The 26,318-nt window shown below is 38.6% G+C and overlaps 1 protein-coding gene across 1 annotated transcript; it reads left to right on the top strand.

Moving 5' to 3' along the window:
- Window positions 1-862: 862 nt before the first annotated feature.
- On the top strand, window positions 863-25,009 carry LOC131063190 (uncharacterized). Its single transcript, XM_057996978.2, has 3 exons — window positions 863-1,312; window positions 1,976-2,083; window positions 24,917-25,009. The coding sequence occupies exons 1-3, from the start codon at window positions 863-865 to the stop codon at window positions 25,007-25,009; spliced, it is 651 nt and encodes a 216-aa protein (XP_057852961.2).
- Window positions 25,010-26,318: the final 1,309 nt, after the last annotated feature.

Genomic DNA, 26,318 nt, shown 5'->3' with positions numbered 1-26,318 from the left:
AACTGTCCCTGTTTGGAATTTAAGAAACATCCTTTTAAATCTCTTTTGGATGAACTGTTGGGAGCATTTTTGAGTGTTTGCCATGGTGTTATTCACACTGAAGACATTAGGGCATACATCCATTGAGATATTGAGGAGATAGGGAGTTATTATATGTCGTGTGTATTTACCGAGCATATGATCACCGACAATCAATTGAAGCTAGAATATGCACATTTGCAGAGAAAGGGTTTTACCTAGTTCATGGATTTTTTGACTTTTGATGAAGATGAATGGGTCAGGTATATTCTCAGTTGCATTCATGGGGAATTCATATGGTTGGAGTAGCCATATAAAATCATTGTGGAATTCATTAAGAATATCACATTCCTTCATAAGGTCAAAGGTTTTCTAGGGCCTAGGTCAAAACTTTCTAACACTGAATTCTGCAAACTCACTGGTGCCACCTTCAATGGTAGGTCAATGCAAGTTGATGATATTAAAGACATTGATGTAAAATTTACAGCAATGGTAATTGGTTATAAAGTTTATCATTCTAATCGACTGAACTCTATCTTTGGAACCAACATCCTCATTGCACATCTGATGATGAAGGAAGATGCACATTATGACCTATGCAGTGTGATGCTAAAGGAGTTAATGACCAGTCTCTAGAAAATAAAACAAGATAAGAAGAATACATTCTGCCTAGAATAGTTTAGATCATGCGGATGGGATATGAAGTGGATGAGGCCATACTGGATGCTTATGCACAAAATTTATTGAAAGCTCTAGTTGATGAGAAAGAAGAAAAAATTGGCACAACTCAAGAGAAGGGTTTAAAGTTTATCAAGAACAAGTTTCACCCGTCATAAGAAAGAAAATGACAAGTTTTGAAACTGAGACACTAATTAGTGAGGGTCATGATAGGGCTAAAATTGAACAAAAAGTTAAAATCCTTGAAGCCCAGAGAAAGGAAGAGATGAAGCAGAAGAGGAAGTTGGAGAGAGAAGCAAAGAAGGTAGCTCAAGCCACTCCTAATGTGGTCTCAATTACAATAGAGTCATTAAAACAACCAGAAGCACCATCTGGTGAGCCTGCTAGCCCCAAGTTGAAGGAATCAGTGAAGAGGAAACAAAAACCGGCTAGGCAATACATGACTGTGTCTTCTGAGGAGACTGAACCTGATGACGAGATAAAACAAGATCCAAAGAGGAAAGGTGCTTTTGCAAGGGTTGTGAGAGAAAAGAAGGAAGAACAAAAGAAACAACCTGAGATGGAGCCTCCCCAGAAGACTCCCAAAATCACAATTGTACATAAGCAGAAGCCTAAGGTAGATGAGTAATCTAAACTAGAAACAAAGAGAACAACCGGTAAGAAGAAGTTAGATGCTCAAGACATTATTGATCAGACCATTAATGATGGTAATTTGGATAACATTTCTACATTCTATGATAATTTTGATGATAAAGACATGAAGCAATTAGGGGAGGCAATTTTTTTATATCTTGATTCTTTTAGTAGGACTTTGATCGAGTTAGAGAAAAATTTTCCCAAGGAATTGTATGATAAGTTAGAGGTCAAAAAATCACATGCACAAACTTTGGATTGGAGAATAAAGAAAACATAATTGTTCAATCTATGTCCATCAATAACTCCACCAGAGATTGTAGATTTAATTAATAAGACAGGTTCAATTGAATTCAATCGTAAACATCGAATTAATAGCTTGATGTTAGAAAAATTTGAAGAGATCTGGAAGGAGACCATTGACATATGGGTCAGAATTCTTTTGAGTCTTGGATATGAGTTAAGTCCCAATTTTTTTCAATCATAAAATATTAAATTACTAGAGGACAAGGAACCCATAAAAATAGATGAGCAAAATGTAAATACAGATCCACTAGTTAGCACTCCACTACTTACTACACAACCAACTAATAAGTCCAATTTTGGTATTGAGGATACTTAGAATCCGTTGGAATCCCATGTATAGGATGTAGACACAAAGGTTGAGAATGAAAAAGGTACAAAGGATAAGGTCTCAGATGATGCACCAAAAGTGAGTGAGGCACCAAGTGGCAAAGACCCTAGTACACAGGAGGTAAAGGCTACAAAGGATAAGTCACCTACTGACATAGACAAACAAACAGTGACATACTTCCCTTCTAGTTTGGAAATTGACACATCATCCTTAGCCAAAGGGAAAATGCCACAATTTTCTATCAGTTTTGACAAGCCTTATCATATGATGTCACCGACAGAGAAAATTTTGGCCACTGCAACACTCCACGCGTAGGCATCACAGGAATTGGCTTAGGAAGAGTCTAAAGATAGGGAGTTGATACAAACACTTTTGAGATTTTGAACCGATTAGTACAGGATTTCTAGGCAAAAGAGGGTGCAAGCCCATCCGACAAATTCCAGGAGATTATTGAATTCATTCCTAAGCAATACGATTCTTTAGTTAGTCTTTCTGTAACTGAGGCTAAAGAAAAATTTGTTGAGGCCTAAAAGTAGACATTTTTGCAAATGATTGCATCTGAGAAAGCTAATCTTCAAACATGTCTTTAGTCCATTGATGCAACATTAGCGGAAGGTGGGAAGGTATACAAGACTTGTCTAGATTTTTCAAAGCTCGCAGCTTCTATAGACAAGTAAATTTTGGATTGTAAAGATAACTTGATTCAGATCTCTAATTCTTATAATCCAGTAGTAAATTTAACAAGTTCTTTAGATGGTCTAGTTTTGGCAGTTATGGATCAGATTTTGAGATTAGCGAAGGAAAGGGACAACATAATAAGGAGATCTATAGAGCTCAGGAATTTTATTGGCCCCCATCTTGATAACTAGCTATTTCACAAGACAAAGTGTATATCTAACATGCAGCAGGATGGTCCCACTGAATCCCAAGCCATAGAATATCATGCTAGTCTCTTGAATGGATTCACCTCCATTCTTGATTCTCTCAAGTAGGGTTGGGACATGTACTTCTCATTTTTGAAGACTTTGTATGTTGACATTTTGAAATATGTATAGGAACCAATATGTATATATTTGTACAATATTTTTGGTGGGAACCCCTCTTTGTCATTGATGTCAAAGGGGGAGGAGTATAGTGAAAAATGAATGTATATCATAGGGGGATAATACCAGATGTATATAATTGCATGGATGTATAGGTAAGGGGGAGTAGATTCAGGGATGATATCATTTTTCACATGAGTATTGCCATCAATGCCAAAGGGGGAGGTTATTAACAATTGACACTCATCCGGCAAGGTGAATTATATTTAGGGTTATCATTGATGGAAACTCATCTTCAGGTGTTGGTATTTCTCATCCTGATTCATAATCTTATCATTTTGCATAGATTGGGCCAACTGGTATACACACACTTTGCTTTATTCATGTTAACCAGTTAGTCTTGGTACCGGTAACGTATATTTGGGACCCGATTAATTATAGAACCCGATTAAGGTATTTTGGGACCCCGATAAAATCACTTGTGGAATTTATGATAATATGTAGGCTGACATTAATTAAGATTATCAGGATAATGTATATCATAATTTGTGATTGGGAAGCCAACGATTTTATTTTTCATCTTGAGGCCGACATGATAATCAAGTTACAAGGGTATTTAAGGGAGATCATTTAGCGATGGATTTCATATTAGTGGTTATGCTATTTGTGATGTGAATTAGTCAATGATTGATGGTATGCGATTTGGTCAGTGAGTGTTAGCTTTTGAGCGTAGTTACATGTGTGCAATCCTAACTAGTAGTACATAGTCGAGTATCAAAAAATTGGTTCAAAGGAGGTTAACAGATCTTAAACCGGAACTTATCCAGCATGGTCAGATGAATTATATAAGTTTATTTCTGTATGAAAGCATTGTGTAATGTTATGTAAGTCAGTGAGACTTCTATTTGAGTAGTGAGCTCTAAGCGGTGAGCCTAATTGCATGTGCAATCCCCTTTATGTAATATTTGTATACCTTGATCAAGTATATAGATATTGTGGGTATCGGCCCCACTGTGCTTTTTCCCTTTATAGGGTTTTCCACGTATAGATATTGGTTTTATGGTATTGCTACTTTATGTGTTGTTTTGTTTATGCACTTTAATTTTATTTTCTGTTAACTGGTTCATAAGCAATAAGTTCATAAATTCATTTATCGGTAGAACACTGATTTACCCCCCCCCCCTCTTAGTGTTCTTGGATTCCAACATATCCACCCCACAAAAAAAAATCCCAAATCATTTCAACCTTGCCTCTTCATCCCACTTATCAACAAACCTCACCAGTGGCATTTCATGCTTCCACTTACCAATAAACTCAATTAATGACATCCAATTCCTATGCATATAACCAAAATACACCCTAACTGGCCAACTACTCATCTCTACATACATACCAAAAATTCAACTTCCAATTTCCACCTACGTTCATACGAATCTACCTTCTTTAATGCCTATGAATGATTTAGCATCCCAAATCCATAAATTGCATCAACAAATAATAAACTTGCAAATAGGGCACACTAAGAAGAACTACACATTTTAAGAAATATTCCCTTATCCTTTCAATAGTTCCATGCCTATGATACCTTTCCCAAAAAAAATTGACATACCTAATTTTGACAAGTATAGGGGATTTAAGGTGATCCATGTGAGCATGTACAAGAATTTTACCTAGCTTGCATGGAGGTTGCTTACAATGATACCTATCTAATGCACCTTTTTCCTTGAATCTTGGGAGGTAAATCTATTGAGTGATTTTCACATTTACCTCATGGAATTAAAAGATTCCATGATTTGGAAGAAAAAATCATCTCACACTTCTTATACAATATTGAACATAAATTGTATATAATTGATTTATGAAACACAAAACAAAGAAATGGAGAAACATTTTCTTTCTTTTCACAAAGATTGAGAAACTTAGCAAACAAGTGTCCTTATCATATTCCTATAAAGTAACTCATCGAAATATTTGTTCGAAATTTTAATCAAGAGATGGATTTCCACTTAAAAGTTCAATTTTTCAACACATTGAATAATATTATTCAAAAAAAAATCACCATTAAAAAATATCTTATTGCTAAAGATCTTCTAAATATTTTTAAGGAAAATAAGGATAATCTTTCTACTTTTGGTGATAAACCTCATCTTTGGGTTAAGAAAAAGAATGTTGTCAATGATGGTGCAGTGGGCTCTAAATATATTCAAACCCCATCCAATGTATCAATAAACACTCAAGGTATCACTCTTTCTAAACAAAACAAACCCTTTAGGAAAAACAACAATCCAAGAAGAACATTTACTCCTATAGGAGCATATACTGAAACAACTCTACAAAAACTTGTTCAAGCTAAAATGATCACACTAAGAAAATTTAGAAATGAAGAACTAGCAGTAAAACCACCATAGTATAAAGATACTGAATTTTGTGACCATAATAGGATCAAAGGACATTAAACTTTAGATTTTGTTAAATTGAAACATATTATCCAAGATCTTATAGACAAGAGTGGTGGTACTATTGAAGACACTCACTCCACATCAAATAATAACTTTAAGACACTCAATGACCCACTCACTAACATGAAAAATGAGATACCTCTAATAAGGATATCAATAATAACAAGGTTGATTATTCCTTAGTGCTACTTGACTACACTAAAGCTCACTTAGGGGAAACCAATGCTCATATCTCTACTTTAACTATTAAAGATCAACATCCTAAGTGTGTTGTTATTACACATAGGGGTAAGATTACTCTTTCGGGAGGCCAATCCACATCCTATTCTATGTTTGATTATAGTCTTCTAGATTACTTGGGAAAAAATCCTATAAAAATATCCATCCTAGAGCTCTTACAAACACCTCCTAAACATAGAAAGATCCTAAAGAAATCCCTTCAAGATTCTTCTATACCTAATAACATAAATATTAATTAATTTCAAGCTATGATAGGGTACATTACCTCTAATCATCATTTGGTATTTACATAGAAAGACATTGTTTCTAATGACTCATCTCTTAATCAACCTTTATACCTAGAGGTCCTATCCATAAACAAAAGGTCAAGAGAGTCATGATAGATAGTGAAGAAGGTTTGAACATTTGTAGCCTACAATTGATGAAATAATTAGTATATTTTAATGGTGTCATTGATCCCAAGAGACGCATCATAATAAAACCCTATCACAATACTGAGTGTGAATATAAAGAAATGATAACATTGCCTAATCAAGTTGGTCCTATGGTAATTAGAACAACTTGTCAAGTCTTGGCCCTTGACCTCTCTTATAAAATTCTTCTTGGTCATCCATGGATACATGTTATGCAATTTCTACCTTCTCCACCTCACCAATGCATATATTTCCCTTATGAGGGTGTTTAAATCACTATTCCATTCATGGATATACTCACCCTTTTGGGTATTGTAAGCAACTTGAAGCACAACATCATAAATCCAATCATATACCCATCAATCAAGGATTTACATCATCATCATCATCATCATCATCATCATCCTATGTACACAACTTTTCCTTAGCTTCATCATCCAATAGTACAAATCCCAAGATCAAGATTTAATTTGATGATAAAGGTTGTGTAAAATATACCATGTAAATTTTTTATGTGAAACAACTTCTCATTTCACCTAAAAAATATGATAGACCTAAACCTACAAAAATTGTGTATTGGGGTGTGCTAGGAGCATAGAAGAAGACATCTCAACCTAGTTATACGAGAATGAGAAAGAATATTTTTTTGTAATACCTATTGAGAATTATCCTAGTGGCCTTCACATAATTGGGAACATGGGTTATCAAAGTAAAGGCTCAGGCCATCAAGGACAAGGAATCCTAGAGCCTATATCCATAATAAAGAGACATAATGATAAAGGATTTGGATATAGCTCCCCCCATTAAATTACCTTTCAAGATTAATTCCACTCACATTACAGGAGGTAAGGCTTCTCCCATTGTCAAAACTAATAATCAGGATACCATTGAATACTCCTCTAGATGCATATTGTTGACTTGTTCCAAGATCATAACATTTGTACTTTATTTGTTGTATCATTTACATCAAAACCTAATGAAATTGAACTTGTCTACCCTCAAATTATAGATTGGGACCTTTGAGGACCTATGATAATAGACACCTTTCAAAATGATGAAGACATTGCTAAATTTATGGGACTATGAGAAAGCATACCATTAGGAGATTACAAAGCCAAGTTTCCCATAGAACTTGATGAGAAAGAATTTTGGTGAAAATTTTTAAACTTTCAAACACAAGAACAAAGAGTCAAACATAATGGAACAATCTTCGAGCACAAATTGTGATGAGATATCACCTTCAAATGAAAGCCTTCATTTCATGTCACAATATCAACAAAGGTCCCCAATCTTTGTTGAGGAATCACAAGAGATAACTCTAGGAAGAACACAAGAACCTAAGATCATATTTGTTGCAACAACATTATCACCCCAAGAAAAGGAAAAATTAATAACAATTTTCAAAAATAGGAGTGTGAATTTTCTATGGTCTTATGTAGGCATGGCTGGTCTTGACGCCACCCTAAGAGTACATCACTCGACATTTTTTCCTTATGCAAAAGTGAACAAAAGTTGTTTAAAATGCATCCTAAAGTAGTCTTATTGATAAAATCTAAAATTCAAAAATTGTTAGATGTGAGATTCATTTAATCTACTGATTATCTCAAGTGGGTCTCTAAGCCCCAAACCCCCATTAAACAATTTGGGGGGAAAATGTGTTGATAGAAGCAGGGAAATTTTAACTTATGAGTCTAATTAGGCTCCATATAACAACATAAAAAATGCAAGGGCTACTTATCAAAGAGAAATGACAACTATAGTTCATGATCTTTTTCACACTATCATGGAATATGATGTGGATGACTTGTTAGCAAAATCAATCACAAGAGACTCTCACTTATCTATCCTTGCAATAATTTTTGATAGATTAGAATAGAATCAAGTGAGGTTAATCCCAAAAAATGTGACTTCAGTGTCACTTTTGGGAAGTCACTTGGATATTTTATTTCTTGTCGAGGCATTGAAGTGGATCTCACTAAAGTAAAAGCTATAATTAACATGCATTCGCCAACCAATTTAAAAAAAAATTATGTAGCATTCAAGGAAAACTTCATGAAATCAAACATTTCATAATTTAGTGTAGTAAATTGTATCCCTTCACAATTTCACACTCTATTTTGCACCTATTTTAGTGTAATTTTTCTTATATCATTTAAAGCCTATTTGGGCCCTATTCTACTTTAAATCTTCATTATTAATCCCACAATTTAACTTTCATCAAATACTTAAATTAGTACCACAATTAACATCACTAACCCCAATGCTTTAGTTTCCCTTTTGAAGTCCCTATTTGGGTGGGACTTGGGTGCCCAACACGTGTTTTGCCAAAAAAATTTGAAATTGCTATTATTACAATTGTCAACCTTCATGATTTGAAATTTGGTCTCACTTTTGGTACTTGACCATTTTATGTCATCTTTTTTATAAAAAACACCTTGTTATCTCTATATAAAGCACATATTTTATCATTCATTAGGCTAGAAACAATCAATCTACATTTTGCACCATCAAAGAGAAAATTTAATTACAAGGCAATGAGTGGTTCATCCTTATACTTTAAATCATAATTTATGGTTTAAACTTTTAATGATCTGTGAACTAATATGCTTAGCAACACTCTTATAACATGCATATTTAATCAATTTTGCTATTATATTCTACTTATTAGAAGTAATATTAGAAATGATATCTTTTAGTCAATTTTTTTACTTTTTGCTTGATTTACATGAATGAATAGTTAATCAAAATTATGTCACTCTGTTCTGTTTTATCTTCATAAATTATTTTTTTAATGTTTTAAGAGAACAAGCAGACTAAGAAGACAACTCCATTCAGTTGCCACATAGACGATGGTAGTTCCTAAGCGTTCCAGATAGAAGATCCTCTTGATCTTCCCTATGTCTATTCCATCAGTTGTCTCTAGAAATTTAACTTCCTCCTAAAGTTTGTTAGTTTAATATTAAGTTTTCTTTATTTTGTTTTGTAATCATTACTCTATTTTAAGTGGGTAACTGTAGTTTGAATTTGAATAAAGGATATGTATAAATATCCTGTTGAGTTATGTAGGATGTAAGAGGAAATTAGTCAGTAAATTAGCCACCATTAGAATCTTGTATTTTGTAACCAACAAGTTTGTTTCAATTCCTGTTGGAAGTACATTTCAATGAAAATCAGAAGTTGATTTAAGAACTCTTGTGTTTTGGATCCCACTAGAGGAAGAGTAGATCCCACTCAATCGAAGGGAGGTGATCCTTGTGTTATTTCTTTTACATGTTCAATTTTGTGCATTGAAATTGATTTGATATTGTTCAGATGACATGATGATATGTTTTGATTAGATTAAGTATTTGATTCTAGAAGTTGTAGTTATGCAAATATTGTCTCATTAGGTGAATGTTAAAGAAGTTTCAGTTTTCCATCTTCATTTAGTTTCTTTCCAGCAACCACATTTTGTTTTCACAATAGTTAGAAAGATGACAAATCTGGGATTAAGAAAAGAACAAAAACATTGTTAGATTAACTCATGGAATTTAGTTGCTTTAACGTTTGTTAAAATCGATTTCAATTCCGGCAATTATAATGTAGGTTTTATTTCTTGCAAGCGTAAAATAGGTTCATTTCCAAGCATTTGGTCATATATTTGATTTTGTAGGAAATTAGAAGTTATTTTAGTTTTGATTGGATAATTTCATGATTAAATCTCAACTTTGTCCTGTTTGAATTCTTGATTGTTGGCGTATGCACACTCCAATGAGACATTGTATGTGATTGAAGGTTTTGTCATTGATGGCAACCTTGCAATCCTATGGCACCAACAAAGACATTATACCGGCATCAGCTGATCACACTCCACACCGGCACTCAGGACACCAACACCGACACAAAAGAAAGGAAGTATACCGACACAGAGGCCGACATAATTTTGTTATATTACATTTTGTTTATTATTGTAAAAATGTGTAAGCCGACTTGGCAAATTGTAGAATGACTCTTATATATAAAAGATATCATTGTAGACATTTATAATAGGTGATGTAGAAGCATTAAGGAAAATATTAGACAAACCCAATGTGCGAAATATAGGTCAAGGGATATATGTAAAGAACAGAGCAGGAACCGGTACTGAATCAGGCATTGAAGATGCTATTGTAAAGTAGTACAAGATATTGGATTTGTATAATCCTTATTGTAAGTCAGTGTGACTTCCCATTGAGCAGTGAGCTCTAGGCAGTTGGCCTTCCTACATGTGTAGGCCCCTATTGTAAGTAATATTCTCTTATTGGCCAGTGAGTGAATATTGTGGGTCACAAATCCCACCGAGGTTTTTCCCACACCGGGTTTCCTCGTTAATATCTTGTGTTATGGTGTGTTTTTCATGTGGATGTTCTTGATTTTGTTTATTGCATTATTTCTTGCATACCGGTACATTGTTATATTATGTTCTACATGTTTTAAGTTAAGAAATTTTAATTACCGGTTAGATACTGATTCACCCCCCCCCCCCCCCCTCTCAGTATCTGTGGGACCCCTAACAATCGGTATCAGAGCCTGGTCCTCTATTTTCAAAAGCCTAATAGCTTGAGGAAGATCTTGACACCAGTAAAGATGGAAAATCTAATGAAGCAACTTGAAGGAGCTCTTACAGATTATGATGCAGAAAAGTTGAAAAATATCAAATTAGAAGATGATTTAAGAGCAGCTCAGGACATCATTTAGGCACTTCAAGAAAATTTTACTGTTGCAAGAAATAAGAGAAGAGAACTTTGTAAAAAATTGCAAAATGAGAATGATGAAAAGGAATCACTTAATGATATGATAAGCAAATTGAAACAAGAGATCATGACAACAAAAAATGAAATGCAGGATATGACTATGAGATTTTGCAAAGAGATTGAGGATAGGAAAAAGAATGAAGAAGAATTGACCAGAAGACTAAGTGATGCAGCAAATGAGAACACAAGACTTAGCTATGAAAATGACATGTTGAAGATAGATCTAATGCATACTTAGAATGACTCAAATGAACTGATGAGACAAAAAGAAGTCCTAGAAAGAGAACTAGAAACTGTTTATGGTGAAAATGGATAACAATAATAACAATATTGAAAGGCTAAATGAATTCAACCACCAAACCCTAGCCTAACAATCAACAAAGATCCACCATAACATATGAAGATTACCTAAGACAATGCAAATCAAATGAAATCACAAAGATTATACCATCACATGCCCAATAGGGTTTTGATCTCCATTCTTCCTATCTCCATTGATCTTGCTTGATATATTTGCTCTCAGATTTGTATATGCACAAGAGCTCAACAAAGAATGGAATGTGGTTGCAAGTAGGATCGTAGTGTAGTCAATTGCATAAAAGATCATTAGGGTTTGATAATGAAGGAGGCATCTCCTTAAATAGAAGACACAATATGAAATGGAGGGATAAGATTGAGAGGTGTAAAAAGGAGGTCGGCTAGGATTAGAGGGTAGGTAAAAGAAATACCAAAATAATGAAAGAGGTAGGTAGTGTATGAATTAAGAGATGAATGACATGTGTCATGTGTAGAAAAAGCTAATGAATTAATTAAATAAATAAATATTTATTTAATTAATAGAAGAAGTAGGATAATTAAATAAATAAAAATATTTATTTAATTTAGGAAAAGGATAATTTAAATAAATAAATGTATTTATTTAAATGAGAAATAAGGCTAGAAGAGGATAAATGAATTAATTAAATAAATAAAGATTTATTTAATTAATAGAAGAATTAGGCTTAGATATTTAAATATTTATTTAATTAGATTGGACAATTTTGGGTGTCTACATTTTGCCCCTCTTTGAGACAATGCGGCTTGTCGCGTTGTTTCAAAGAAGATAAGATGAACTGATACAGAGTTGCCCCAGGATGGGAATAATATGCCCCCTCGAGAGATTGGATGAAAATGTCTAAAAAGATTGCAGACAATCTCTCGATAAGAAAGAAAGGCTAGAATGGATAGACTGGATAAAGTGACAGAGTCACGGGATGAAGAAGACTGACTCGGGAAATGAAGGCGAGGGCTAGGGTAGGCTATAAGATAGACCACAGGCAAAAGACATCCTCATTGTCATCTACACCTTCACGAGATCACAGTGCAGAGCAAGAAAAAGAGCAGCAGCAGTCAGCAGCGATGGCCTTCGTACACAGATTCGACCGCGTTCGACGATTTCAGAGGCCAGCAGAGGCAGGAGTGCTGGTAAGTACCACCAAACCTCCTTGTACTTTGACGCATTCAATTTTGTCATTAATGCATGCCAGTTAGCAATAAATGCACCTAGGAATAGTGTACAAAAAAGTGCAAAAACGTGAAATCGCGTCTGCGTCGGTGCCAGGCGCGTCTGTGTCCAATAGGCGCGTCTATGTCGGTGCCAGGCACGTCTGTGTCTGGAACCGCGTTTGTGCTTGATGCGGGCGCGTCTACGTCCTGAAGGGGCGTTTGTGTGACAAAGTCGCGTTTGTGAATGATTTAGGCACGTTTATGTCAAACAGGCGCGTCTGTGTTGTTTAGGCGCGCTTGTGTAGTCTATAGGCGCGTTTGTGAGGTAGAAACGCGTTTGTGAGTTAAAAGCGTATATATGTCAAAAAAATGCACGGTTTTAGTCTTCTAGGTCAAATCGGCAGTTCTGTGATGAACATACGCTGTCGATTGGATAAGCTGCTGAGAGGATACACTCAAGCAGGTCCTCGAGGAAGACTAGGATAGATCAAGGCACTTTGTGATGAACAGGGAGCACCAAGATAGAGTACTTTGTGATGAATAGGGAGTACCCAAAGTATGAGCAACACTTTGTGATGAACAGGGAGTGCAAAATGTGAGTAACACTTTGTGATGAATAGGGAGTGTCACACACGTAGTACTTTGTGATGAACAGGGAGCACTACTAGGATAGAAGCAACACTTTGTGATGAACAGTGAGTGTCACTAGAATAGATAACCATATGCATTTAGATAGCGAGTAGCATTTTATGATGAACAGGGAATGCCACCCTGACTGACATGATTGATTTGCTTGACTGCAGGAGTATTTGCCTATGTTGGAGTCACGGGAGAGATTCCCATCCACACAGAGGTTGCGACCAGAGTTGTCATTTCAGGATAGAGCTGCCATTGAGGAGATGGGATTGAGACACGTGCTGTATGTGCCTGAGTTTCGGGCAAACATGGGTTTGCTGACTGCGCTGGCCGAGAGATGGCATTCAGAGACATGCACATTTCATTTGCCGATGGGTGAGATGACAGTCACCCTTGAGGATGTCTACAGGATTCTGCGGATACCGATTGATGGAGAGTTGATTCCATACGATCGCGATGGAGACAAAGAGGCTTTGAGACGGGTGTTTCAGGATCCCGACCTAGAGATGAGAGCAGGACATGTGGCATGGGACACCATGACCGCGACAGGATTAGCTTTGCCAGCTGTGATCGGAGGAGCTATCAGTGGGTTCCTATGTCCGGACAGGGTGACACGGGGGTTGGCAGTGGGCTGGGGAGGAGCACTAGAGATATTGGTGACTCAGCACACCAGATATGCGTGGGGTCCATGTGTGTTGGCCCACCTATATTATGAGCTTCACCAGTTCGTCTACCATGGATCAGTGGGACTGGGCTGTGGAGTGACACTTCTGCAGGTTTGGGCATATGAGCATCTGCCTATCACACGGCTGATACATTTCAAAGGCAGGGGTCACGGACAGAGCTTTGTGCATTTATATGACATGATCACTTCGTAGCCTCGGATTGGCTGGTTAGAGCATTGGAGGCGAGTGATAGATGACATTGATGTAGTCATCTGGAGGCCATATCTGGGATGTGAGGAGTGGGAGGATGACGCACTGGAGCTACCTTATACCTTCAGGAGAAGATATCTGATTGGGCAGATGCCCTATATATTGGAGAGGCAGCTGGTAGATAGAGTATGCAGGTAGTATGGCAGGATCCAGAGGATGCCACGAGGCTCAGGTATGTATGCCCGTACAGTGAGGGATCAGGCGCAGTTCGGGCCATTATTGTCATATGATCAGGCAGTTACACAGCTGGCAGAGATGATGCCCCTACCCTAGGATATGTGGCCAGAGATTGATGATGCAGGCATGGATGCAGAGTATACAACATATTGGGCAGAGCATCCATTCCCGCGACTGACAGATCCAGGGGAGCTACTGGAGGGAGAGGTAGGAGGAGATGACGATGATGATGGTGGAGGCGATGGGGGCAGAGGCCGACGGAGGCGGAGGGGAGTAGTTGGGGAGAGGAGGGTGGCACCTCGGAGGGAGGGTGGACAGGAGGGACAGGCCTAGGTGGTGAGGGGTCGCGGTGGAGTGCCCCTGTAGGTACTAGCAGCACAGGGTCCTAGGGCACAGGGACAGAGACAGGGACATGTGCAGGGATAGGTGCCAGTACAGGCATAGGGACAGAGACAGGGACAAGGACCTAGACATGTACCGAGACAGGTACAGGGACAAGTACAGGAGCAGGCACCCGTAGAGGGAGAGCCACAGGCAGAGGCAGAGGGTGGGGATCCAGAGGAGGATGAGTTGATTGAGCTTAGGGAGATCTACCAGGGCCAGGCAGATGAGATCCAGGAGTTGGAGAGGGAGAGGGATCAGCTCAGGACCCGGCTTAGGGATATTGAGCGTGAGAGGGATCAGGCGATTCAGTGCTACACTGAGGCTGAGACAGCGCTGAGGGCAGGGAGGCAGGCGGCGGAGGACACAGGAGCAGGCTATGCATATGTCCTGCGAGCCGGAGAGGAGATTGCCTACTGGAGGGACCTGTATTATGGTGTTGTGCCAGTAGATCAGCGGGTGAGGAGCTTTCATAGACCATCGCGGACAGCGATGGCTACGGGAGGGAGCTGGAGGAGACAGGCATTGAGTGGTGGGGTCATGGGTCCTCCTCCACCACCAGACAGGCAGGGTGATCTTGGAGCGGGTCCGTCTAGAGCTCAGATTCCATCGAGGCCAGGCGGCTCCGAGGGAGGGAGTTCATCATAGCCATAGAGGGCTCCCTTGTATCAGTATTTGTACCATTTTTATTTTTTTTTGTATTGTAGACACCTGCGGGTGATTTTGTAGTCATATGATTCTTTTGACATCATTGTATCATGACACATTTGATTATATATGAGAGATGATTCATTTTTGCGGTAGCTATATGCATGTGTACCTATGTGATGAGATGTTCTTAGAATGTATGCTTATGATATGGATGCAAATTTGTATATGATACAATGCAATATTTTTGTTCTTTTATGTTTTATATGTGATGCATGACGCAAATGTGAATGTATGTAATGCAAATGAATATGATAATGCAAATGTAAATTGTGCTAACAGGTGTTGTGTGCAGGATGTGATGCAATTGTGATATCTATATGTATGTGTGAAATGCTTATATGTGGTAATGCCGGTGCAGCTACATGAAATGCAAATATTTTTGGTGTGTCATTATACTCAGTCATGTGATAGGAGGCTATGCGGACTCAAGAAGGATGATGGAAGTCAATCAAGAAAGGGGGATGGAAGACAGAAGATATGAACGTGAAAGAGCTTCTTGTGCGTTATCATCATTGAGCTTTATTATGGCAAGTAGGTTATGACAATCAAGGCATATGTTCGACCCAGAAAGTCATTGTACCTGTTTGCATGGAGATAAGACAGTCACAAACAAGGAATGCCCCAGTTCACACTAGACTCATAGTGTCCTCATATCCTTGGACAAGTCATAGCATTACTAAGAGACAATCCACAGACAACAAATACAAATAGGTGACGATACCCCATCCTCGCCTTTCTAGTCAAAGACATCCTGGAGATAGATTCTCTAGTCAGAGACATCCCGAAAAAGCTAAAAGACATGTCACCAAAAGATAAAATCAAAAGAAAACCAAGACTCGACACCAACATCCACTGTAGTCCTCAAGTTTAGTGTCTCTTGTCACTTGTATAAGTCTTATTTGATTGTGGTCACAATGTTCACTTTCACAAAAAGGATAGATAGCACTGAACCATATGTTGTCTGAGTCTGTTGAAAGATTTGATTTTGTTGAAGCCCATTGTTGCTGCTGTGTCTCATCTGAAACTGACTGAATCCATGAAACTAATACTTTATTGCGGAGAAGATGAAACTTTATTGCGGATCTGTGATGCAAATGTTGCTTTATTGTGGATTGTGCGCGAATAGACTGAAGAAAGCTGGAAGAAACTTTACTCCTCAAAACATGTGATGTTCTCAGTTCCACACCCATCACTAGATGTAGGATTTTGCCTTAGCCACAGATAGGATCTGATTTATTATGGATGGAAAGGGAAGCGAAAAGGGAGGTTTATTATGAATGGCTAACCAATCTTGGGTAGATCAATAACAAGCCATGATGGGAATGGGTAAGTTTATTATGAACGAATAGGTTGTGAGTGTGTGCGAAGTGAAGGATGAAAGTGAATCCTGAAGGAGGGAGGAGCAATGTCTCTACGCATGGCGCTGGTGACCCAGTTTTCACCATGGTACTTGCCCAGGGCGCCACCGAAGTGGTTTTCACCATTGGACGAAATTATTTCTCTTTACTTTTTTTGATTTTTCAATGTTTTTTGTGTCACAAGGTGCCTGTTTGCCAGGTTTTCACCAAGTAACGGTTTTTTATGTTTTATAATTTTTTTTGTATTTTTGAAATTTTTTGATTTTTTTTGTATTTTTGAATTAGGATATTCCGAAGAGCTATGTGTAGAACCTGCGAAGATGCATGCTGTTGATAGAATCCTCCAAAGGTTCACCCTCTGTAGTAGAGAGTTGATATGCCCCAGATCCATAGACCACTATAACGAGGTAAGGACCAAGCTAGTTTGGTTCGAACTTGCCCTTCTTCTCTCTATCTTGTTGATTTTTAGGATTTTCTCTGAGAACCAAATCACCTACCTCAAATGTGCGAGGCTTGACTTTGTGATTGTAGCTACGACTCATTCGTTGTTGGTAAGCCTTGAGATGATTAAAAGCAATTTGTCTCCGTTCATCCAACAGTTCTAGTTCTTGTAAGCGAAAGACCCTGTAATCTTCATCACTGATGATGTTTTGCAAAGAGACCCGTAAAGAAGGTAACTCGACCTCAATAGGCAAGATGGCTTCAGCGCCATAGACAAGTGAGTAGGGTGTAGCCCCTGTAGGTGTGCGGACACTTGTGCGGTAGGCCCAAAGTGCAAGATTGAGTTGGATATGCCAGTTACAGCCAGCGTTGTCGACTGTCTTTTTGAGGATTTTAAGAATTGTTTTATTAGACGCCTCAGCTTGGCCATTACCTTGGGGGTAATATGGTGTGGAGAAACGATGGGAAATACGGAAGCGGTTACAGAGTTCATGAACATCCTGATTTTTGAAGGGACACCCATTATCAGTAATAATGGATTTAGGAATACCATATCAGCAAATGATATAGTTAAGGATGAAAGTAGCAATTTGTTTCCCAGTGACTTGTGTGAGAGGCACAGCCTCAATCCACTTTGTGAAATACTCTGTGGCTGTGATAATGAATTTACGACCATTGGAAGAAGGAGGGTGAATCTTGCCTATGAGATCAAGTCCCCACTGACAAAAGGGCCAAGGAGACGCCAGTGGTTGTAATTCTTGTGCTGGTGCATGTATGAGGTCTCCATGAATTTGACATTGCTTACATTTCTTGACAAACTGATATGAGTCTTTTTCCATATTGGGCCAATAATATCCAGTCCTGATGAGTTTCTTGGCCAAGGTAGGACCACTAGCATGCGGACCACATATCCCTTCATGCACTTCTTGTAACGCAATCTGAGCTTCATCGCTTTTTAAACATCTAAGAAGAGTGCCATCTAGACCTCGTCGGTATAGGATATCAGCTAAAATGACATATCGAGAGGATTGGCGAATGAAAGTGCGGCGTTGGTTGTTTGATAGATCAGGAGGTAAGATATTGTCACGAAGATATGTGAATATGGAACCATATAACTGGGATTCAGGACCGACAACGCATATCATTTCAGTAGGAGTGATCTCATATGAAGGAACCAACAGGTTGTCTACCAAAAACTCATAGCAGGTTTCATTTTGAGGAAGGTCAATTAGTGAAGCGATTGTAGCCATGGCATCTGTAGCATGATTCTGCTCTCTTGGTATCTGCTCAAAATCTATCTTTGTAAAGTGCCATTTCAAATCATCTACCAGTTTCTTGTAAGGCATTAATTTTTCATCTTTCGTTTGGCAATCATCAGTTGCTTGATGGATGACAAGTTGAGAATCCCCAAAAACATGAAGTTCTTGGATCTTCCATTGAACTGCTATTTGTAATCCAGTTGTTAATGCCTCATATTCCGCTATATTGTTAGTGCAAGGAAATGATAAGCGGTATGATTTTGGTATAGAATCGCCTTGAGGAGTTATAAAGAGAATACCAGCTCCTACCCCGTGCTGTGTGTATGAGCCGTCAACGTATAGTTGCCATGGTTTTTCGTGTGATATTGTTAAAATGGATTCATCTGGAAATTCTGAATTTAGAGGAACATCATCAATCATGGGGGCATCTGCTAATTGATCTGCGATTGCTTGTCCTTTTATTGCTTTTCTGTCCACATACTCAATGTCAAATTCACTCAGGATCATTACCCACTTGGCCAGTCACCCAGTAAGTGTAGCTTTGTTGAGAAGGTATTTTAATGGATCAATCCTTGCAATCAACTTAGTCTTGTGAGTGAGCATATAATGGCGTAATTTCTGTGAAGCAAAGACCACAGCGAGACATGCATGCTCGATTGGTGTGTAGTTTAGCTCATATCCCACCAATGTGCGACTGATATAGTATACTGCTTTTTCCTTACCGTCAGCTATCTGTTGTGCTAGGAGTGCCCCCAGTGCTGTTGGAGTAGCTGATATGTATAGTAGAAAAGGCTGATCTGGAACTGGTGGCATCAAAACTGGCGGATTCAAAAGATAATCTTTGAGCGTCTGAAAAGCTTGTTGACAGTTATCATCCCATTTGAATTTGATATTTTTATGTAGCAGGTGCTGAAAAGGATTACACTTATCTGCAAGTTGTGCTATGAATCTTCGTATAGACTGGAGTCTCCCTTGTAAGGATTGAAGTTGACTGATATTTCTGGGTGGCGGCATGTCCAAGATAGCCTTGACTTTTGCTAGATCGGCTTCAATTCCTCTTTTGGACACAATGAATCCTAGGAGCTTCCCAGAGGTTACTCCAAAGACACATTTCTTGGGGTTTAATCTTACCTTGTATTTTTCCAACCAATCAAAGATGACTGAAAGTATGTCCAAATGTGTATCTCTGTCTATTGATTTACCCAAGAGATCATCAACATAATCCTCCACAGTTATGTGCATGAGATCATGAAAGATAGTGGTCATTGCTCTTTGATATGTAGCACCTGCATTTTTTAGCCCAAAGGGCATGACATTCCAACAGAAAGTTCCCCACAGACAAGTGAATGATGTTTTATGTTGATCCTCAGGAGCAATCCTGATTTGATTATAACCAGAAAATCCATCCATTAAAGATAACATTTCGTGACCTGCTGTGAGATCAACGATCAAGTCGATATTTGGTAATGGGAAGTCATCCTTCGGACAAGCTTTGTTGATGTCTCTGAAATCTATACATATTCTGATGCTGCGATCTGGTTTACTGACAGGTACTAAATTGGAGATCCATTCAGGATAATCAATTGGGCGTATGAATCCAACATCCAATAATTTCTCCAACTCTGCTTTGACTAGTATTGCCACTTGTGGATGCATTTTTCTTAATTTTTGTTTCACTGGCTTTGCCCCCGGTTTGACTGTCAAATGATGCATTACCAAATCCGGATCTAGTCCAGGCATATCAGTGTATGACCATGCAAAGTTGATTTGTCATTCTTTGAAGAAGCTTATGAATTTTGCCCTTTCGGACTCTGTCAATGATTGAGCCAGGAATATATTGTGTGGAACTTCTCCTGTACTAATGTTCGTTTTGATAGTTTCTTCTACCAACATGGATGACTTTTCCTCATATGATGCTGGGAGAATGTTGAGCCTTCCATCTTCGGGTGCCTCAGAGAGGTTTTCACCCTTAGATACGTCCTTTCTTTTTACTTTTTTGGGATCAGATAGCCCCACAATGTGGTTTTCACCATAAGACCCTTGATTTGTTCTTATTTTCATATTTTTGCGATTGGAAGGTCCGACACCCTCACCAAAATATGCCATGTTGTTGAGTTCTATGGTGTATCCTGCTTTATGGTCCCCAGGGGGAAGATCATCTCATATGCCAAGATAGTCAATAATAGCTTCGTCATTTTGAAATGTGTCAAATTGTGCTGGTCCTTCATAATCCCAGTCAATGAGTTGGTGGTGAACAAGGGGAAGGCCTTTAATGTTTTCAGAGTTTGTGGGGCTAAGAGTGAAGATGTGGTTATATTCAGGTATATCGAGGCAATCGTCGAGGTCATCGATGGCACTCTCCTCATTAGTTTCGATCACAAGCGAATCCAAATTGTCGTCACTAGTAGCGCCTTCCGAGACAGGTGTCCTCATCCTATGTGATTTCGACCTAGAACCTTGAGACGAAGACTATGCGGAATCCTTATGGGTTGTTTCTTGACCAACTCTGAACTTTTTATAAAATTCCTCTTCTTCTGTGGGTTCATCTGGCTCTCTGAATGTCTCGGTGAGCTCATAGTCAATGGAGGATTTGTCTGAACTCCATTCCCATTCGTTGGAATCTGTGGAATAGTAACCCTCTTGTTGAACTTTGGCATTTTTTATTTGTGATGCCTCTCTTGTCCTTTTAGTGTGGATCTTGGAAGTCAGAAAACCAAGTCCCTTTGAGCATTCCCTTTTTACAGTCAATTCAGGTTGTAAGGGTTCCATGACGCCTTCTTTGCGTAACCCAAGAGGGTTTTTTCCATCATACCCGAATTTTTGTAGAATCTTGAAGCCTTTACCATATTTCTCACAAGGTATATTGATCTGATCTTGTGTGTCATCTTCAATGTCTTTGTAGAGCATTTTGTATAAATCTTCTTCTTCCAGTTCACCCCATCTTTGAAAGGTAGTAGGATCCCATTTGAGTATCATAATGGATATTTTCTTATTAGGATGTGGCCTTCTATATTCTTTTGGAGAGCTCATGACTTGTCGTAAATACATGGTTTGATTTAAAGTGTATTCTCCCATGCCTTTGTCCTAAAATTTGCCTTTAAGTTCACCTTGTTTTGATGTCGAAGGTTTCAATGACTCAGGGTCAATGTATGTCGAAGAAGGAACAACTTCACGATTACTGGGAATGATGGTCTCAGTATGTGATCTCAGGTTATTGCAATATATGAACGGATTAGGATCACCGTTAACTGTTACCTCGACTCCATTATGAGGAAACTTAATGCATTGATGATATGTCGATGGGACTACCCTCATTTCATGAATCCAAGGACGTCCTAGCAATATGTTGTATGTGAGATCCAGATCTAGGACTTGACAAACCACATCCTTTGTAACTAGCCCAATTCTTAGAGGTAAGGTGACCGTGCCCTTGGATGAGCGCTCTTCATCGTCATATGCCTTGATGGTGATTTGATTTTTTGAATTCACAGCTTTATCAGAATATCCCAATTGTTTAATGGTGCTCAATGTACAAATGTTTAGACCTGCTCCTCCATCTATCAGGACTCGCTTTATTCGATGTTTGTGTATGAAGGCTTCAACATGTAAAGGTGCATTATGTGGCTGACATACGGAGGCGTCATCGGCTTCTGTGAATGTAAGGGAATGTGGAATGGAAAGGTATCCCACCATGGCTTGAAACTGGTCCATGTTCAGATCAGTAGGAACAACAGTATCTCTCAAGATTTTGTCAAGAATAGCTTTATGAGCGGGGGATATACGTAGGAGCTCAAGGATGGAGATGAGCGCGGGTGTCTTCCCTAACTGTTCTATAAGGTCATACTCAGGTTTGGTTGATGAAGAAGCGGCATTTTTAGTGGAAGCACCTAGCAAAGTAATCTTACCTCGACGGGTTGTAACATGACATTCAGGGGTATGTTCTGAAGAAGATCCAACACCTCTTAGGACAATCTTGGGTCTCTGAGGAGGATTCTCAGGATTTTTGTTCTTGATGGTAATAGTAGAGATATGATTGTCCGTCGAGATGTGATTGATAGTTGAGTCATAGTTGTAAGGTGCTCTAGTATAGTTGGCTTGATCATCTGTGACTTTGGCTTTTCCTTTGTCATGCTTTGGGAATGGTTCCTTAAACATCTCATGTTCTTGATTGGATGAGTGTCCCTTAATCTCAATATCACCTCTATCAATGAGATCTTGCACAATGTTCTTCAGTCGATGGCAATTACTTGTCTTGTGACCCTTGCTCTTATGAAACTCACAATACTCATCATCATTCCACCAATTTGGTTTGACCTTTGGTTCATATGGAGGAAAATCTGGAACTGTGATCACTTTGTTTGCCACAAGCTTTTTGAAGACTGATTCAAGTGGTTCTCCCAATGGGGTGTACTTCCTTCATGGTCTAGAAGTTGTTTGAGTATTCACTTGATTGTTTGTAGAACTTGATCCTGAAAAGATGAATTTGGGTCGCACTGTGTTGGCATCAACAACACCATCATTGACTGTGTTTTTGTTTTTATTCCAAAATCTTGGCTTGTCTTTTCCTTTAAAGTCATCTTTGTTTTCCTTGAATATCTTAATGATTCCTTGCTCAATTAAGACCTTTTCTATTGCTAAGCCCTTTTCAATAACATCCTTGAAGGTGGACAAACAAGCTTTCCTTAGATCATAGCCAATGTCCTTGTTAACGTTTTGAGTGAACATTTCTACCATTTGTTTCTGTGGAATTTCACAAGAGCATCTGCTGGCTAGATTTCTCCATCTTTGTAAAAATGACGCAAAAGATTCTCCCTCCTTTTGCTTAGTATTACACAAAGTAGTGACTGAGATATCTGTTTCTATATTGTAAGAGAAATGCTGAATAAATGCCTCTGCTAAGTCACCCCATGACTTAATACCAGGAGGTAATCGAGAGAACCATTCCATAGCTTGATCGCCTAAGCTTTGCGGGAACAACCTCATCAAATATGTTTCTTCTGCCGCTACCTCAATGCAAGCTATGAAAAATTGTCTTATGTGTGCCTTGGGGTCTCCTTTTCCTCTATACTTATCAAATTTAGGCATCACAAAGTGTGCAGGAAATGGAGGCATTGGGATGCTCTTATCAAATGGATAAGGACATATGTCTCTCATAGTGTATGTTGGTTTTGGTGTACTCATGTCCTCCATTTTCTTTTGTAAATCTTTGATTTGTTGCTCCAAATTATTCTTAGGTGGCAATCGATTTCTTGTAGCATACCCCATGTTTGAGACACCAATTTGAGGAGGAGCTTGTTGCATGTATGGATGATATTGATCATAGACATGTTCGTATGGAGGAGGTCTATATTGATGCGGCATATAGGGAGCACTTGGTATAGCTTCATGTTGAGGAACCCCATATCTATTTTGTGCATGTATACCATATTCTATAGGCATGTCATGTTCTATTGTGTTGCCCCCAAATTTGACATGAGGTTTCCTTGTGTCCAAATTTTGAGCATGCCTTTGAATGTCCACTTGTTTTGATTGATCCATAGCTTGAGCATGTGATTGAGCATATCTATCTGCATAAGGCTTCCATAATGGTCTTCGAAGGTAAGTATCATATGTTTGACCATGTGTATGTGGGATTTCTGGTTTTTGAAGCAAAGCTGATGGTGATTCAGGTACCATATGCGGTCCTCTATTTCCTCCACTATTGGGTCTCCTTTGATCCATGTTGGAGTGAGTTTGTTGCGAGGGTCGGTTTTCCATAAGTTGAGACATGTCAAAGTCATGAGGTATTTTAGCTCCACTTTGTGCCATCATGTGTAAGAAGTATTGTCTATCCCTCTTCATTATTTCTTCAACCAATCTATTGAAATGGGGATTCATTATGGATTCTTCTACATCTGCTGATTGTATTGAAAAGTTGTCCACATTGTCATTGTGTATAGCATTTTTTGTTTGTAGTGTCTGTGTTTTCTACATTTGGAATGTGTCTATAAACATCCATGTCAGGCAATGTAGTGTGCTCAGGATTGAAAAATAAATCATTGTCATACTCATAAGAACTAATGTTTGCGGACTCTTGAGCTTCTTTAGCTTTTCTCCTAGATTTTTGAAGATGGGTTTCAACCATGAACTAGGTGTTTGACCAAGATGTGAGAGACTAGATGAAAAATGGAAAGAGTATGGAAGACCAAGAGTTGTATGGAGTGTAAATGAATCTTGAGGTGTACTTGCAATGTCCAAAGTGTAAGACCAAGTATGTATGTAGTAGAGTAGGTGTGACTTCCAAAGAGAGGATAGTTTCTCTTGATGAGGTAAGTTGACCTTGACTCTAAGTAAGACCAAATGAGACCCAAAGGTAAGAAACCTTGATGAGGGACCACTTAGCAAAGTGTTGTTGTATGTAGTGTGTTGACAAAGTATGATGAGGACAAGCAAGTGACCTTTTGACTCAAGTTTAGACAAGTATGAATGTAAAATGAGATGTAAAGCAATGATGGATTGTATGAGACCCAAGGACAGGTTGAATGCTAGATGAAACCTGAAGAAACAACCTAGGAAGATCAAGTATTCCGAGACTGATTTCTCTTGTTTGCCGGACTGTAAAAATTTTCAATTCTGGACATAGATGCTTCTGTATACTTCACAGATGGGATTCCCAGACACAAACGTTTCTCTGTTTGACACAGATGCTGTTACAAACACAGACGCTATTCTGCCCTCCACAGATGCGCTTAGATGACTCGGACACGGTTAGAACAGACACAGACGCGTTTCTGTAAATTTTGTGCAATTTTTCCAATCTGTGAAGTTGTTTTGTTGTGACCAAATCCGATTGTTTGACTGTTTTTGTGACAAGAGGACAGAATGTTAATGAGGACTCAATGTTTGCAAGTGTTTAGACTCCAAAAGTGTGTTGTTTGATGTAAAGTTGTTTTGCATACACTTGAAGACACAAAAGACACAATGTTTAGTTGTTTGGTCTTGAATGTTTGAATGTTTAACATAAGACAAGCACAATTCTTATGGCTGGCCAAGACAATAGTTGTTGATCCCACATAGGGTTTTACCCCCGAGGCTACGCTATTCAGAGCGGATACTTAGATGATTGACCTCACTGGCTCCACCCTCGGCACTCACTTCTCGGGTCAGCCAAGCATCAGTCCCCATGAAAACTCCCCATGGCGAACTTTGTATCTCTACTAAGAACCGTATGTGTGTGGGCCGCTACCAGAGGTCCGACCTCCTGCCTCAACAACTAGAAAGATTTGGGCTTCTAAAACAAAAAGGTGCTAGTAAGGGCATCCGCTCGTGTGGCCATACATGCGGCACTTTCAGCTCTGTAAATACAGAAGGCTCCCAGCTGGTAGGGGTTACGCCCTACAAATGATCAAATAAATTTGATCAAACGGGTTTATGGGGAGACATAGTGTCGGTATGAACTAATCAGCACACGTTATTCATAGTTTTCACCATGAATACATTTGATTATAGTGGTTCGGATGAGGTGGGTTTTCCTCGCTACCACTTGGGTCATTCTCTTCTCACTAGTAGTCCTAATGATAACACGGGAAGACATACCCTCTAAGGATTAAACAAAAAGAGCCTATTGCTCAAGACACAAAAGACAATGATTCAATTTTAGTGCACCAATGGAAGTGTTTGCTAATCTATGAAAACAAGGCACACAACAAAATCTCAAAAACCCTAGCCAAGGACCTGCAACAAAATTTGTTAGTAGTTTGGGTTGTTTCAAATGATCACCCCTTCCTGCAAGCACACAAGTTAGGTAAATTTTAGAAACCCAAAAGACTTTGTGAAAAAGGGGCCTTCAACAAAAACATTTTTTCTTGCTTCCAAGACAAGCTGCACAAACTTGGTTAGCTAAATCTACAAGGATTAGTCCAAAAATAAACCAGATCTGAAACCCTAGGTGCGAAATCCGAAAACCCAATCAAAGAAAGTTTGAAATTTCGAAACAGTAAAAACAGAGACGCTATTATACCAGACACAGACGCATCTGTATGACACAGACGCGGTTCTGTGATGTA

The sequence above is a fragment of the Cryptomeria japonica genome, chromosome 1, assembly GCF_030272615.1.
Source record: "Cryptomeria japonica chromosome 1, Sugi_1.0, whole genome shotgun sequence".
Lineage (NCBI taxonomy): Eukaryota > Viridiplantae > Streptophyta > Pinopsida > Cupressales > Cupressaceae > Cryptomeria > Cryptomeria japonica.
The sequence above is the reverse complement of the archived record's forward strand: the minus strand, read 5'-3'. Positions and strand labels throughout refer to the sequence as shown.